General features: G+C 52.9%; 7 protein-coding genes across 7 annotated transcripts; 3 read left to right on the plus strand and 4 right to left on the minus strand.

The window, feature by feature from the left end:
* Window positions 1-500: 500 nt before the first annotated feature.
* J4E90_005593 (uncharacterized protein) lies at window positions 501-2,753 on the plus strand (the record flags this gene model as incomplete). The annotated part of the gene is made up of 1 exon (XM_051435146.1): window positions 501-2,753. One exon carries the CDS (start codon window positions 501-503, stop codon window positions 2,751-2,753), a length of 2,253 nt encoding a protein of 750 aa, XP_051291170.1.
* Window positions 2,754-3,226: 473 nt separating this feature from the next.
* On the minus strand, window positions 3,227-4,696 carry J4E90_005594 (uncharacterized protein; the record flags this gene model as incomplete). The annotated part of the gene is made up of 3 exons (XM_051435147.1): window positions 3,227-4,361; window positions 4,432-4,636; window positions 4,684-4,696. The coding sequence occupies 3 exons, from the start codon at window positions 4,694-4,696 to the stop codon at window positions 3,227-3,229; spliced, it is 1,353 nt and encodes a 450-aa protein (XP_051291171.1).
* An 878-nt stretch (window positions 4,697-5,574) lies between these two features.
* On the minus strand, window positions 5,575-7,613 carry J4E90_005595 (uncharacterized protein; the record flags this gene model as incomplete). Its single annotated transcript, XM_051435148.1, has 2 exons — window positions 5,575-7,084; window positions 7,135-7,613. The coding sequence occupies 2 exons, from the start codon at window positions 7,611-7,613 to the stop codon at window positions 5,575-5,577; spliced, it is 1,989 nt and encodes a 662-aa protein (XP_051291172.1).
* Window positions 7,614-9,340: 1,727 nt separating this feature from the next.
* J4E90_005596 (uncharacterized protein) lies at window positions 9,341-10,401 on the plus strand (the record flags this gene model as incomplete). The annotated part of the gene is made up of 3 exons (XM_051435149.1): window positions 9,341-9,347; window positions 9,727-9,733; window positions 9,783-10,401. The coding sequence occupies 3 exons, from the start codon at window positions 9,341-9,343 to the stop codon at window positions 10,399-10,401; spliced, it is 633 nt and encodes a 210-aa protein (XP_051291173.1).
* A 309-nt stretch (window positions 10,402-10,710) lies between these two features.
* Window positions 10,711-12,308, plus strand: J4E90_005597 (uncharacterized protein; the record flags this gene model as incomplete). The annotated part of the gene is made up of 3 exons (XM_051435150.1): window positions 10,711-10,857; window positions 10,905-12,117; window positions 12,166-12,308. The coding sequence occupies 3 exons, from the start codon at window positions 10,711-10,713 to the stop codon at window positions 12,306-12,308; spliced, it is 1,503 nt and encodes a 500-aa protein (XP_051291174.1).
* Window positions 12,309-13,148: 840 nt separating this feature from the next.
* J4E90_005598 (uncharacterized protein) lies at window positions 13,149-14,006 on the minus strand (the record flags this gene model as incomplete). The annotated part of the gene is made up of 1 exon (XM_051435151.1): window positions 13,149-14,006. The coding sequence occupies one exon, from the start codon at window positions 14,004-14,006 to the stop codon at window positions 13,149-13,151; it is 858 nt and encodes a 285-aa protein (XP_051291175.1).
* Window positions 14,007-14,641: 635 nt separating this feature from the next.
* Window positions 14,642-15,884, minus strand: J4E90_005599 (uncharacterized protein; the record flags this gene model as incomplete). The annotated part of the gene is made up of 3 exons (XM_051435152.1): window positions 14,642-15,274; window positions 15,339-15,623; window positions 15,675-15,884. The coding sequence occupies 3 exons, from the start codon at window positions 15,882-15,884 to the stop codon at window positions 14,642-14,644; spliced, it is 1,128 nt and encodes a 375-aa protein (XP_051291176.1).
* Window positions 15,885-16,111: the final 227 nt, after the last annotated feature.

Below are 16,111 nucleotides of genomic sequence, written 5' to 3' on the forward strand. Positions count from 1 at the left end.
GGCCCAGGAGACGGCGTGCAAGACCATGCAGAAGATCGAGATAGGTCCCGTGTCTGCGCGGTCCACAATGCAGCGCGGAAGGCTCGAGGATGTCATGGCCCACACGGCTAGCGGCATCCATCCCTGCCGCCTCGGTGCCATCAATCACAGGCACAACAACTTTCTTGACTTTGAGGCTAGAGGCGCTTTCATTTTGGCCCCAGCCTTTCCTGAATTCTTACTCTCCCCCGCCTCTATCGTTTCCGTACTACACGCGCTTCACAAGGGCGTGCAATTGTTTTCGTCGCGACAGGAACGCGAAATTACTAGCAGCGCGCATCGTATCTGCGCCTGAAGCCAACTCTTGGACCCTGAGCGCATTGCCATTGTACGTCTTTGCTCTGGCTGAATTGAGTCAATAGACTGACTGGAGCGCAGGATCGTAGGCATCTTAGACGCGTCTGCGCATATCCTCCCCCAAACCTCTCGCTATCGAACATTGCTCGCGACCGACGACCACCATGGCCGCTGAATACCAACAACATGAGGATCCCAGTGGCGTGACAGGCATTGGCGCCGGTCCTCAAGTCATCAGCACCTCGGGTGCAGTGGATGTCATCATGGGACCGCTCCTCAATTACCGACGTACAAGCAACCAGCAGGCCGGGCAGCCTGTCTGGCACGGCAGTGTCCTCATCGTCGCTACGCCCGGACAACAGAACCCGAACGAGGCACAGCCAAACCCCCAGCTCACACTCTTCCCAGCTGGCGCAGTCGACAAGAATATGGGTGACGTGAGGTTCAGCGTGGAAGCGCGCGACTTTCACGGAGAGAAGTTATACGAGGATAGCAAGAGGGCCTTCTGGCGCTTCAGGATCGATGCTCCCATGCAGCCATTCGAATCAAGATGGCGTTACGAGATCCAGAACCTCAGATACACCGACACTATGAAGGAGGAGAAGCCCCAGAACTTCGTCGTACCCTCAATCACCCAGTCGATGCGCATTATGTTCCATTCTTGCAACGGTTTCAGTGTTGGTACCGACATGGACGTATGGTCCGGACCTGTGCTGTGGAACGATGTACTCCGAATGCACGAGCAGCGACCCTTCCACGTCATGCTTGGAGGAGGCGACCAGATCTACAATGACGGAGTGCGAGTCGACGGACCGCTCAAGCCCTGGACCGACATACACAGCCCTCATAAGCGACGGGAGTTCCCCTTCGGCCAGCAGATGCGTGCCGACTGCGACGAGTACTACTACAACAACTACGTCAAGTGGTATGGTCACAAGCCCTTCTCCACTGCCAACAGCCAGATCCCCCAGGTCAACATCTGGGACGACCACGACATCATCGATGGTTTCGGCTCCTACACCGACCACTTCATGAACTGCGCTGTCTTCAGAGGCATTGGCGGTGTTGCGCACAAGTACTATCTCCTCTTCCAGCACCACCTTGCTCCTCCAAAGAGTACCTATACAACCGACGCGCCCCAGACGACCAATGTAACAGGCCAGGGAGAAGGCACAACTCCCGCCGATCCGGTGCAAGTGGACAGCACCTTCGTTATGACCAACGATGAGGGCGACCCATCGTACCTTATCGGCTCGAAGCCCGGCCCATATGTCGAGGAACGCAGTCGCAGCATTTACTGCCAGCTCGGTGCGCGCATTGCCTTTGCTGGTATTGATGCGCGAACAGAGCGTACGAGGCATCAAGTCAACTACCCCGAGACCTACAAGATGCTTTTCGATCGTCTGGACGCCGAATTCACCGCGAACCCAGAGCTCAAGCACATGATCTTGCTGCTCGGTGTACCCATTGCCTACCCTCGCTTGATCTGGCTCGAGAACATTCTGCAGTCGCCGTTGATCGCACCCATCAAGTTCCTGAACAAGCGCTTTGGCTTCGCTGGGGGCTTCTTCAACCAGTTCGATGGCAAGGTCGATTTGCTCGATGACTTGGACGACCACTACACCGCGCGTCAGCACAAGGAGGAGCGTCGCAACCTCATCCACAGCCTGCAGGCATTCTCCAAAAAGTTCTCTGCTCGTGTCACCATACTTGGTGGAGATGTGCATCTTGGAGCCATTGGTCGTTTCTACACCAACCCCAAGACACACCAGATTCCCGCAGAAGCTGACCACCGCTACATGCCCAACATCATTAGCTCCGCCATCACCAACAAGCCCCCACCACAAGCTGTCGCGAACTTGCTGGCCCGCCGAAACAAGATCCATCACCTCGACAAGGAGACCGACGAGACGCTCCTCGAAATCTTCGACCGCGACCCAGCTCTCCCCGGAGGCGTCAACGCGACGAACGGCAGCTCCACCGCCCAGATCGAGGGCGACGGCAAAGACGGAAAGATCGAACCCAAGACCTCCGCCGCAAATCACGCAACGATGCCCTCGCGCAACTACGCCATCATCTGCGAATCCGCGATCCCCACCCCCTCCACCCTCGGTGTACCTCCCGGCTCAGCGCCCTCCATCAACACGAACAACACCGCCGCGTCCAAGATCTCCGCTGCCCCCGGCAAGAAAGACAACATGCGTCTGGGTTTCCATCTCGGAGAGGAGAAGGCTGGTACTCAGCACCCGGCTGCTGGCGGTATCAACCCTTCAGGTCTTTGCGGACCGTATGGTCTGGATGTTACACTTAGGGTGGAGATTAGCAACCAAGATCGCGAGGGCAGGACTGATGGCTACGGCTTCAGTATTCCCGCGCTGGATTGCTCGGCTTATGCTGATCGTGGCGAGAAGTGGTAGACTACACCTATGAAGTGGGCGCTTGGGACATGGGATAGAGAAGGTCTCAAGCGGTAGATGAAGGGAGGTTATCGTGGTGGAAGATACTGGATGATTTCATTTTGCTTTCTTGTTTTGGTTTATACCCTCGAAAGTTGCTTGGCACAGAGCAATGATGTGTAGTAATTAATTAGTTGCTAGTCTGTAATGTTACCCCATTATTGGGTTGGTACAACAAAAGTCCTATTGCCTATGGAGACGTCCTATGATGTCGAGGGCATCAGTTTCTGCACTTACAGCCGCACTCGAGCATGTCGGAGTTTCGCGAATCGAATGGTATCTATTGCGCTCGCAAAAAGGTTTGGTTCTTAAACACTGCTGTTTATGTACATGATATGTGAATGATTGGACTTTTGAAGAATGTCAGAAACAAACGGAAGGAAAGCAGTGGCATACAGTCGTAACGGGAGAAAGCAAAGCAAGGAAAGTTGTCGTCACCAGGAAAACGAGTGTTGAAGACCACGTGGCTCCTCTGTGGAGGGCTTGCGGAGCGAAGCAAAAAGCGCCAAAAGTTGAGCAGCTTCCATCCCACCTGTCTCTTGCCAGAATGTGGACGATGAAGCTTGCTGCATAGCAAGCTCGTAGCAAGTATCGAGGAGAGCATTCGTGTTCTCCGGCGAATCCTTAATTCTCACCTTCATCGCAACGGCCATGGCAAGGAAGACATGGAAGCGCGCCATCGACATGGATGCGGAGATTTCGACTGCAGGTCGCTGAGTGTTTGGGTAGACAGACTCGCAGAACCGAGAAAAGAGACCAGGAGAGATGGAGTAAGCTTGGTAGTCCAAGGACTCGATGTGTTGTACGAATTCAGTGGTCAGAGTCTCCGCTTCGAAGCGGCTTGGAATTGGCGTAGTAACAATTGCGCGACTGCGATCGGTGAAGCTTGAGCGTGACGAAGCTGGGCCAGGACTTTCAGTATGGCGGGCTGCGAATATGCCTTGGCGAGGCAATCGCGGTGCTGGCGCCAACGGAAGGATGTCATCTTCAACTTCCGGGATCGGCGACATGGCTTGCTCATTGCTAGCCTGAGACTGGGACGAGGTCGAAGTCTTGCGAGAGTGGGCCCGACTGCTAGTAGTACCCGGTTGTAACTGACTGCTACTTGCTTGAGCCATGAACTCCCAAGAAGGCGCCGTATGCGGTTCGATCGACGACGGCATGGGTTTACTCATCGATGGATATGTCGTACCGAACTGCGGCAGCGCGGATCCGGGTGGCATGGAGTCGGGTGACGAGGCACGCGTGGTACCTAACCATAATGAAGGTACTGGTGAAGACGGCGTGGAGAAGTTGGGGAAAGGCTCACATTCATCTATAGCGATAGAGGGCATGCTGCCACTCCTAGCCGAGAAGGAGCCGAGATCCAGGTCATCGGCTGTGAAGGTTGCCGGTATGGTGGTATCGAGGTTGAGGTGGGGCGAGGGTCCTTGCCAGTCGAACGATGTGGGTGTGCTAGCCATAAGGTTCTGGTCGATAGACTCCATACCGTGCATGGGCGCATTGACATGTCTGGCTAGCTGTGCCTCGAGCTGATGTATTCGTCCCTCTAGGGCTTCTCGATGTTCACTTCATCTTGATCAGAACACGACATCATGTGACCACGCGATGACGCGTCTGAACGGGTGCGGGCACTCACGATGCAACAACTTCTTTTGGTTTTTGTGTTCTCACGCATTGTATTGCAAAACGTTTACACGTCGAGCAAGGCGTCTCGCCGTCGCATCGAATCTTCCTGCGTCGGCATCGCTCGCAGGCGTTGGAGACGGACTTTCGCCTAGGCTGCCAGTCTTTGACAGCACTGGGAGAGAAGCGAGCTGGACCTTCGCCAGCGGGCAATGAAGCTTTTGTCATTAGCAATATCACGGAGCGATATAGGTGCCAAGCTTACTGAAGGGGCACATGCTGGAGGGGAATGTTGAGGATTCCGCGTCGGATACTGAGGCTTCCGAAGATTTGGGTGCAGATGGGGACAATAAGCAGCTGACGATCGCAAGACGGAGGCGTGGGAAAGAAAGCCATGGCGGAGGACGAGATCTCAGTTTGTTTTACGTCCCGTTGCCTGTCGCGGTGACAGACTGAACGCGGTTGAGTAATCGGGTAGACCTGCCCTGATGTTCTGCCGACACACTTTCCTGACACTCTGGCCCTCACCATGACTTGCAACACGCCCGCAAGGCTCCCTGCACGTCTCGACTCCTCATAGGTGCGGACGTGCGACGAGACATGGTTATGCATGTCGCATCGACTTTCCCTCCGCTTTCGACCTTCTAGAAGAGCGTCTACCAGGTGACAGGGCTAAAGGGCGGGCACGCGGCCGCACTCCGCGTTTGCAGCATAAGTGTCGCACAGCCCCCCAGAAGTTCCCACCGGTAAATCCTTCGGACACGTAAAAGAGCGGAATCCGCGGTCCATTTTCCGCTATCTTGTCACATCGCATTGTGAAGCACGGAGAATTATAGAATCTTGTCGACGGCTTCTCCTCAGAGCCATGATGGACCCTCTTGACCACAAAGTCCGGTTGTCAAAATCATCCGCGGCTGCCCAAGCAGCTGACAACTGCCGAGAACTCGAAACAACGTTTTTCTTTCGTCGCATCAAGTCCTTGGCACACGGGAAGCTCACAATCAGATGAGTCGAGGAGCGTCGTCGTAGGCGCCATGCGGCACAGGTGACGCGTACACAGTCAGCGCCTGGAACGTCGCATCAAGGTCACTCCCATTGATGCTATCGCATTCGCATTGCACTATCTACAGGATCGGCGAGGAAAGCTACAGCCCGACTATGCGCGACACAACGGACCGTCCGTCGATTGGACACCAGCGCCGATGATACCATTATCATCGATGGTCCAGCCCTCAGTACCAACCCCGTGGTGCACGTAGAAGAGCATGTCAGGGTCATACTTCTTTTTGATCTGCTGGAGCCTCGGGTAATTTGAGCCCCAGAAAGATTGCTGCCAGTTGGGCTCGGCGATGTCGGCCTCATTTCCATACGCGCCGCCAGTGGGCGACACTTCACGAAGAGGAGCCATGACCTGAGTGGTGATCTTTTCGACGGCGGCCTGCCATCCCGCGGCGGTTTCCTCAGCGACCGAATTGATGATGACCATCTGGCTCTCTTCGTTTCGGAACGCAGGATTGACGGAGTTGATGTCCTTGTTGTCCTGTTCGACGGGGCGCTGATGGTACATGTTGATCATGACGGCGGTCTCGACGACGTGCTGGATGGCGACGATCGTTTGGTTGCGTATCTCAGCGTTCTCCCAATTGTCGGATGTCAACAAACGGTTTGACGCAATACCGGTAGCGGCACCGATATGATAGTTGAATGTACCGAATGTGGCCTTGTAGGCAGGGTAGAAGCTGTCGTGGTAGGTTGTCTTGGGATTGAGCTCAATACCAAGTGAGGCGCACTTTTCGTAAAAGGGCTTGATGAGAGCCTCGTACTCCTCGACAGTCTTGTCCGTGGCAAAGAAAGGACCCATCGACCACATATACGTGCCTGGTGCGAGCTTCATGAGAGAGAAGTAAGAGTATGTTTTCGCGCGGTTGTAGGCGGGCATGTTGTCGAAGAAGAACCTAAACGCCTCCCAGAACTTTTCGGCAGTAACAGTTTCGGATGTCATGATGGTCCAGGAGGACTGAGTGACTGGAACCTTGCGGTGGACCTTCACTACAGCAGAGGTGATCACGCCGTAGGTACCGCCACCGCCGCCAAGCATAGCCCAATACAGATCACTGTTGATCTCCGGAGTAACGGTAACGAACCGGCCACTGGCAAGGACAACTTCGAGAGCGACGATCTGATCTGAGCCGACACCAAACAACTGCATCAGGGGACTATGGCCACCGCCCGTGGAGTAGCCACCAAATACACCGACGGTCGGACAGATACCAGCGATGGCAGAGACACCATACTTATCAGCAGCCTCATAGAGCTCGAAGCCTTGAACGCCCGCGCCGACTTTGAAGACTGGTCCGTTGTACGTGGAGCTTTTGTAGTCTTTGACATACTTGATCTCCTTGAGGCCATGAGTCCAGATGCTGAGCGCCCCCTTGCCAACCGAGCGACCGTTATAGTCATGTCCAGTGTTGCGCACGACCAAGCGAAGGTTCAGGGTACGAGCAAAGTTGACAGCCAGCTGAATTTGCGCAACGCTGCTAACTTTCACTGCGTATTCTGAGTATCCTCCCTGGGTGCAAGTGCCATTGGCGAAATTGCCTGTAGTAGGAATGGGGCATGTCATTCCATACCACAGGGGATTCATCAGCGCACCATTGTCGTTGTAGCTACTCCTGTCAGTCTAAGTGCCATTGTGCTCACAAGTATCATCACTTACTAAATCTCCTCCGCATCGAAATTCTCGACGAGGTCTGCGCACTTTGCGGCGTCGTAGTTGTTGTACTCGGACGTCTTGTAGCAAGAAGAGCCTATAGGTACGATCTTCTCTAAAGCACCACCGAGTAGGAGATCGAACACCCCCCACAAAAGCTTTCCTGGATACAGAAGATCGCCAGGCATGGTCTTGCATCGGAGTGATCGTCGCGCACGGCGAGTACGCACAGACAAGCTGGAATTGGAGCTGTCCTCAAACTCGAAGAGGGAAGCATACTCAGCAAGCTCTGGGCTCTGTTGCATCGAGGAGACAACATCGTCAGTCAGCTGTACGGCTTCGACTCCAAAAAGAGCGAGTTTGGCAGGCGTGACATAGGTAGCGAGCGTCTCAGCAGCAGGTGGGACGGAAAATGCGAGTGTGGCGCTCTGTGCCGCCGTGAAACCGGCATAGGCCAAGGAGAACGTTATGGACCTCGCCAACATGTTGGAAGACGAACCTTGCAGTTGAAACGGAAGTAGTAGCGGCTGGTTGAAGAGTCCTTGGCTGCCACGTTCCTGTACCGAACGCAAGGTTTTATACGAATCTCCTCATAACGCACAGGTGGCAGCGCATCAGTAATCTTGGTCGAGCCCATTTGCCGCTCACTTGGGGACTATCTTCCCACTTGAGCATCGGCAAGAAAAAGTGGGGTGAGATACGGCGAGGCCATCTCGTCTAGAGTCTAAAGTTGGTATGGGATTTCATCCTGTGCACCCGCCCAGAGAAATCGAAGACGCGAAGGATGGTAATTCCAATCTTGCGCCCACGCCTCATCCGTACAGCTCATGCGCTTTTTATTAAGGAGCGAAGAGGGTCTAGACTTCCACGACCATGAACATGTCACGTTGGCTGAGTCGCGGTTAGTTGTTCCGCGGCGATCACACCATTGAGCGATGGACATTCGAACAGGCTTCACCAGCCGGTTCATCGAGGTACGGACTGCTAAGGAGGCTTCCCGCGCATCCGCCTCTGCTTTAGAGCGGGTGCACCGTGCGTAGGTTCCTGGAGAAGATTCCGGATCAGGCAGCTAGTGGGGCACCTGCCGAGCATCGTACTAGACAGGGCTCTGCATGTGTAGAGCGAATCCTATAGCTATGCCTCAACACCTTGAACGGAACCCTAATCAATTTGTATGGCTTCTACTAGGCCCTGGGTCTCTATGAACTGTGGAGATGTTCACATACTGCGCTACACATTTGTCTCCAAGGATGAATGGCTAGATAAAGGTGGTGGAGGCGTTGCCGATAGAGATCTTTACAGGCTGTCCTATGGATTATTGGAGGATTTTGCCATCCCGTGAGGAGGATCGATTGGAGCCACAATATGCAAGGGTCTTCAAAGCAGAGTCTCGAGGTACTCACATTCTCGGAGGCTGTGTCCCAGTCGCATAGCTCTGCGGCTGCGCAAACTATGTTCCATCAGGACTAGCCGTCTTGCATGTGCTTCCACGTCGGTTCCGTCGCCTTGGGTGTCCTTTTCGGACGAACGACTGTTTTGTCACTTTACATTTGCTATATGATTGGTTCGCAAGGGACGGGACGTGGCGCGCAACACAGGAGATGAAATCTTCGCTTCCATGTGCGAGACTCGTTTACTCAGATAGTTTTCAGGTTTGCAGCGTTACCAGTATCTTGGGAAAGGAACGCAACATCCTCGGCACGCTGTTGAGCGGGCTGAATCCTATTCGAACATGGTCTCGATGTTGAATGCTGTCAGGTCCGCGGGTCATATAAAGACTTCACGAGTATCACTTTTCGTGTGACTTCGACCGAGTTGTTTTCGAATTGAACGCCAATCTGAAATCCCATCATGGCAGTACCCGCTTTTCCTGCACCAGACATGTCTGGTGTTGATCCAGGGCTTCAACCTACGCTCATCGCATTATTATACCTCTTCCCAGGACTTGCTCTTGCGGTGCTTATGGTTCGATTTTGGAGGAAGTGGCAAGACCATATCCTTGGCGGAGGTATGAGCACGGGGCTACATTGGCTGGTCTATGCTGATATCTTTGCAGACGACGTTCTCATCGCCATCGCGTGGGCTCTGGCATTGTCCAATAGCGTGATTACCCACAAATGTAAGAACTTGTCCACATGACGACCTTGAAATGTTCGAATGCCTGACGCTTATGGAGTTTGTGTCGCGATGTACACCGGATACCACGATGAAGATGTTCCGTATCCAGCGATCGACTTCCTTAATGCATTCAAGGTACGTTTGTAAAACGTGTGTGCTGCAACTTACCCATATACTGAGGGACTTATTCACAGCTTAAGTATGCGTTGAGTCTCGTGTACTCACCATGTATCGGCTTCGTCAAAGCATCCTTCTTGTGGACGCTTTACAAACTTCGTTCAAACAATGTTTGGATCAAGCGGTGTATCCTCGGCCTCCAAGCGATCAACACCATTTTCATCGTTGCTTTCACGATACTTGCTGCAATACCCTGCTGGCCGATAGCGAAGAACTGGCAACCCGACCTGACTGGGGGTTGCTACGATCCTCTAGATTACATCCTGGCCAACATCTCGATCGTACTTATCACTGATGTCCTAGTTCTCCTGTAAGTCTTTCTCGCTTGCACCAAACAACCGATGCTGACATTGCACCAGAATTCCGACATGGATAATCTGGGACTTGCAAATGCCACTCAAGCGCAAGATTGTTACAGTATCGTTTCTCTCTCTCGGTCTCATCGTAATAGCAATCGGCGCCGTGCGATTCGTTTGGCTCATCGACGCTTTCATAGGCAAAACAAAAAGCTACAGTGTCAAAGCGTCCTACTCTGCAATCGAGTCTAGTGTCGCTATCATTGGAACCTCGGGGCCAACTATTAAATACATACTGTCACGCTTCGTACCCTGGCTCCGTCCTTCATTTGAGCGCTCGATCGCGAACAAGAACTCATACGACGCCTATGGGAACCACTCGGATGTTGCTGCTAGGCGAGCGAGGTCACATTACGGGACGAAAAGTGGATATGATGATTTGGATATGGTGAGCGTTCACCATGAACAGTTCGAGATGAAGAGCAGTTGGCAAAAGAAGAGGGGGTGGGATGACGACGCAAGAAGCGATGAGCAGCACATCACCGGCGAAGGTCTCGGCATCAACAAGACAGTGGAATGGATGGTAGACACGAAAGAGCGCTCGCATATTAGCAAAACAGTCTCGGATGAACCAAATGTCGCTAACGACAAGCCTGCGACAAGTCCCGCACAAATCATTTAGGCTGGAGGTGTGTTGGGGCAGCAAGAATTTTACATACATGGCGAGTTGCGCTATGAGTATAGTTTTGATCCAACGATTTGCCTAATTGCACGTTTGTTGAAGAAACCAATTTGCGATGTGAAATGAGTTCGCTGTTGGGCGGCGTTCGGCCGCAGCTGACCCGCGCTCGCTGCCGGTCTTGTTTCCGGATCTTGGGGCGCGGTATACCCGATTCGGCGACTTCCCCTCAATCTCAATTGCCTGGCCCGCGGTTGGCCGAGCCATAAGACGGTATCTCCACCGATACTGGGCGTCGCAGATGTCTGAACAATGTCGCGAATTGATGGAGCCGAAGTAGCAAAGCACAGCAGCAAGAAGGACTGCTGGATAGTGTTGGATTCAAAAGCATATGATGTGACAAACTTCCTGGCGGACCACCCAGGTGGCGCACCGATCATCTTGAAGAATGCCGGGTCGGTGAGTACAATGGCGCGGCTCAAAGACCAAGAGCTGATGTTAGACAGGATGCGACAGAAGAGTTCAAGAGATACCACCCGTTGAGTTATCTGGAGGATTATCTGCCTAAAGATGCCTTCCTCGGTCCCGTCGACCCCAACACATTTGGTCAGCTACGCCAGATCAAGAGCGAAGAGTCGACGAAGCCGTCTGACACCGATCCAAACTCCAAGGAAATCCCACATGTGAGCCTTTGCGTCTCCACGACCGACTTTGAGGCAGCGGCAAAGGCTGTCATGCCTCACAAGTCGTACGTCTATGCGTCCGGTTCTGCAAACACTGGCGCGTCGATCAGAGGCAACATAGATGACTGGGGGCGCATCAACTTCCGTCCGCGTGTGATGCGCAACGTCGGCGATGTAGACACGCGCCGCAAGATCTTCGGGCACAGCTCGCCATACCCATTCTACATCTCGCCTATGGGAACAATGGGCGCCATCCACGAAGCTGCCGAGCCAGAGATGATCCGAGGCGCAGTGCGCAAGGGCATTCACAAGGTCGTCAGTACTGCAAGCTCGAAGAGCAGCGAGCAGATCATGCAGAGCTACAAAGATGAGCAGCAGAGGCTTGGTAGCAACAGCACAACGCAATTGTTTTACCAATACTACATGCCTGTCGACCGCAATAAGGCCATCGAACTTATGCGCATCGTCAAGCGCTGCGGCTATAATGGCCTCTGGATAACAGTCGACACGCCCGTGCTTGGAAAGCGAACTGCGGATCGCTATCTCCAGGCTGAGGAGGCGCTAGCAGTCGGGCTCGCAGAAGAAAGTACAGCGGAATGGGAGACCGGCGGCGACAACGCTTTCGCACCCGCGATGGGGGGACGGCCAGTTCAGGGCCAACTTAGCCCACATACGACCTGGGAGGATCTCGAGTGGATTCGCAAGGAGTGGGAAGGCCCGATCGTTTTGAAGGGTGTACAATGCGCGGAGGACGCGAAGCTTGCGATGGAGTATGGCTGTGATGGAATTCTGTTGAGCAACCATGGCGGCAGGCAATTGCACACAGCACCCAGTGCGCTCATGACGCTGCTGGAGATTCGAACGTATTGCCCAGAAGTCCTGGGAAAACTAGAGGTCTTCCTCGATGGCGGTCTGAGAGATGGAAACGACGTGCTAAAAGCATTGTGTCTGGGTGCCACAGCCGTCGGCGTAGGTAGACCCTTCCTATACGCGCTTGGAGCGTATGGGTCGAAGGGTGTCGAGAGATGTGTTGACAGTAAGTTTGATCGTGTTTCAACCAGGGTAGTATACTGACATGCGACAGTTCTTGCGGATGAGCTGCAGACGGGTATGCGGTTGTTGGGCATAACATCACTGGATCAGTGCAGACCTGAGATGGTCAATGCGACGCGTCTACTGAATGAAATGTGGCGACCAGAGCAGCTGAGTCTGAAGAGCAAGCTGTAAAGGTAGGGTGTGTTGGTTACGTGGGTCATAGTTCCAAGTTTCAAGTTTTGCGAGCGAATGAAATGGAATTTGGATTAGACACAGCGTGCACTAGCAATCCAATCACGTTAAGCACTACACTTGCATGATTAATGGATCGTAGTCTGCCTTTCAGTGTTGTTACCGATGTCGCCGACCCCGCCGTCCCCAGATGCAGAATTTTCTGACCCCTCATCGCCCACCCCACCATGTCATTGAGCTACAATATATAATCACAATCTGACGATTTCTCCATCAACAGCAGTTATCCTGTGACGGACAGATGGCCGTAAGTCTTAGTCAGCATCCTCTGCAGCATAACAAATATTAACAACTCCTGTAGGAGCTGGTTATGGCGCCAGGTTAAGGTTTCTTAACGTTAAGTCTACGGTACTTTGTTACCTCCAAGACATCCTGGTCACGAAAGTGGCGTGGGTTCGAGTCCCACTCTGTTCAGCATTCGTCTGGCATTGTCAGATACTCCAGGATACATTTTTTTTGGTGTTTCGGGCGCCCCTGAGCGTTGGTCACTAAGCCCATGCTCTGACACCCTTCCACCCACTCTCTTCTTACCTAGATGGAGGGAGGCTTTGCTTTTTGTACTCTGATATCGATTGGGGTGCTATTAAGACTTTGTTTGTAATTGCATATAGTGCATGTGTATGTTGCGCTGTTACAGGGCTTGCGCAGTCACTCCGTGTCTTATCACGTTAGAAAGAACTCGAATCAGCACACAAATTGTTGCATAGAAGTCTTCGTAGAGCCTGCATAGCTTGTACAGTTGAATATGCTATTGTATTGCAATTCAAATGTTGGTATATCTCACTTTTTCGCAACAGCGACAAGCGCGACACAGGGAAAACCCTCCACCTCAACCACACCCGCACCTTTCTGCCCATTCAAAGGCCTCTGGATCTTTACCGCTGCCTTCTTTCCAGCAAGGTTCAACTGCTTCGCGAACTCCTCGTTCTCTTCATCGGTCCACTTTGGTCCCATGTTCTTCCACATACCGAGCATGTAGCCGCAAGTCTCCTCCGCAGTCTTCGATGCATAATATACTGTCTTCTCGTGCATCTCAACATCTTTGAATCCTGCGCCTTCCATGATCTTCTTCGTATGCGAAGCTTCGAACCACTCATCCGCGACAGGCCAGCGGAATAGGGGGTCGTCTGGCTTGACGGCTTTCTGCGCTTCATGAACAACAGCCATGTGGCCTGTAGACTTCCAGGTAGTGACAACAGCCGTTCCTCCTGGCTTAAGAGTGCGATAGATCTCCGCCGCACCCTTTTCTCCGTCAGGGAAGAACATGATGCCCATGTTGGTGATGGAGTGCGTAAACGTCTCGTCGGGGAATGTCAGATTGACTCCGTCCATCACGTCGAGGGATAAAGTTGCCGCAGAAGTTGTAGCTGGAAGGGCGTGGCGTGCTAGATCGACCATCGGTTTCGCGTTATCGACACAGGCTGCCTTGAGTGGAGTGTCTGGGTATCTGTACAATAGCTCTTGCGCAGCTATACCATTTCCGCATGCATTATCTAGCACGACGGAATTCGAATCGACCGCAGGCAACATGTCGATGAGATGCATGGCAACTTCGCGGGTGCAGCCACCGGTTGCAGCCTCATAGGTCGAAGCAAGCATCTCGAACATCTCGCTTGCGTTCATGTTGGGTTCGCTCATGATGATGATGGAACCTTCGCCATTGTATTTTGAGCGATACTATACATTAAATACCGGGTCAGCAAGGTACTTATATATGGCTGACTGCGGACGAAAAGAGTAAGAACGAAGGATTGTGGCTGGGGCGGGGGTAGACGAGAACACGCGAAACAAGAAATACGCCTGAAATCCTCCATGTTTCTTGTTGGACCGATTTGATGCAGCACCTTTAGTCGAAGTTCGTTAAGAAGTATCTGGGTTTCCTTTGGCTGGGGGCTCGGACCTCGGAGACATTCGCATGCACCCTGTGGCCTAAACAAAGTCGCCGACTGCAGCTTGAGTCGTTGCGCATTCCTTGGGAAAAATAAGCTAGAGACGGATTCAGTACGCCCCGTCGTTGTTCTAGCTGTATGGAGAAGATACAAGGTTGTGGATGACTGCGTTCAACGCTAAACATGCTTACCCATCCATTCACAGTAAATGCCCGCATCTGCTTCGATATTCTACCTTTAATAGTGCGCAGCCCCTTCTCAAACAAGAAAATAACATCTGCGCTATTCGCTCTTCGAAGTGATAAAGTTTCTGAAGTCTGTACTGGCATTCCTCGGATGATTCGGACGACACCAAGAATTTCGGGCGTAAGCTTACACACCATCTCAGATTTTTGCATCCTCTTTGAACCTAATCAATCCATCCTGGAAGGTCGTCGCAATATGTACGCCACTCTCATAGTCCCACATACGGCTATTATGTAGCGCTCTACCTCCCGTAGCTCGAGTAAGCCACGCTTCTTGCACAAACCATTTTCGTCCGTCCTTATCACTGCCCTTGTGTCCCTCCAGGTTACAGAGTGGCAGCGGACCATCTTCCCACAATGTCGCGTCGGCGTTCGGGTGGTCGATCCGCGGTTCACTAGGCATGATGAGGTCCTTGATACCGACATGGAAGATGACGCTGTGAGATAGTGATGCCATGCGTTTGTAACCCCGAGGCCGGTCGAGATGGTTTGGCACAATGAATAGCGAGTTACGATCCGATGCGTACAAGTGTGCACAGGCGTGCATGTTGGCCTCTCGTGTCAATGTGAGCTTCTGGTCGGATTCCGAGGGCGGTGGATATGGTGCGGTTGGTAATGGAAGTGCACCGCGCAGCGTGTAAAACGTCAGCTGTTTACGATCGAGCGGATGACGGCTTTGATTGTACTTCGACATGTCAGCCTTGCGGATGTGCAAGCCGGCGATGGGGTTAAAGTGATCGGGATGAGCTGGAAGGTAAGTTTCCCGGAAATGCTGCAGAGGTAGGAGTACGAAGTCAGTACATGTCTCACATCCACTTCGTGCAGGCAGAACTTACCTCGGAATCATTGCTTGGAGCAGCCGCATGCTCCATTGGCTCATCTTCTTTGCCTTCTAGTGCGTCGCGATACACCTCTTTCAGATCAACAGACTCTTGCATATCGAATGGTGAGCTTTCTTCGCGTTTGAAGGAGCAGGTACAGGTGAACATATCTCCGTCGGCTGCAACCTGGCTTACGGTCACGTTTCGTGTGCAATAATTGTAACCGTCTCGAATCTTTCGGACGCGATAGGTGTAGTGTTCATTGGGCTTCCCACCTAGTACGAACCACCCGGTAATGTTCTAGCATATTGTTAAGTTGTAGTTGGAGCAGAACGTGTCGCTACAGCTTACATGTATGAGAAATCCTTCTGCGACAGTCTGGGCAGCAGCCCATGCGGCTTGCGCAAACACGTGGCCGCCGTACGTCCCATTCTCACCACCAGTCGGGGAGTAGGCTTTGACGATGGAGCGGAATGTCCAGTTGTCAATGCGTTCGAGTGCGATCACCTTTTCGAACGGCAGAACCTGCTTATCAGAGGTAAAGTAGGGACGTACGACCATGGCAGCGACTACAACGTCTGAACTGACGTAGGAGTACGCTGATGCTTGATAGAGGCCATCATCGTATTGGGCGGGTGTTGCGATGTGCAGCCGGTACAGATGTGGCTAGCGCTAACGAGTTACCTCGGAACGGGCGGGGTTCGGATGAATGACGGCGCAAGTTGTTAACCTCCGTCGCTAGGGGTGGCTACAGTTTATGTCACATGTTACAAAAAACGTGTAAGCAG

Source organism: Alternaria incomplexa (genome assembly GCF_024043165.1).
Source record: "Alternaria incomplexa strain BMP 0042 chromosome Unknown scaffold_7, whole genome shotgun sequence".
In the NCBI taxonomy this organism is placed as follows: domain Eukaryota; kingdom Fungi; phylum Ascomycota; class Dothideomycetes; order Pleosporales; family Pleosporaceae; genus Alternaria; species Alternaria incomplexa.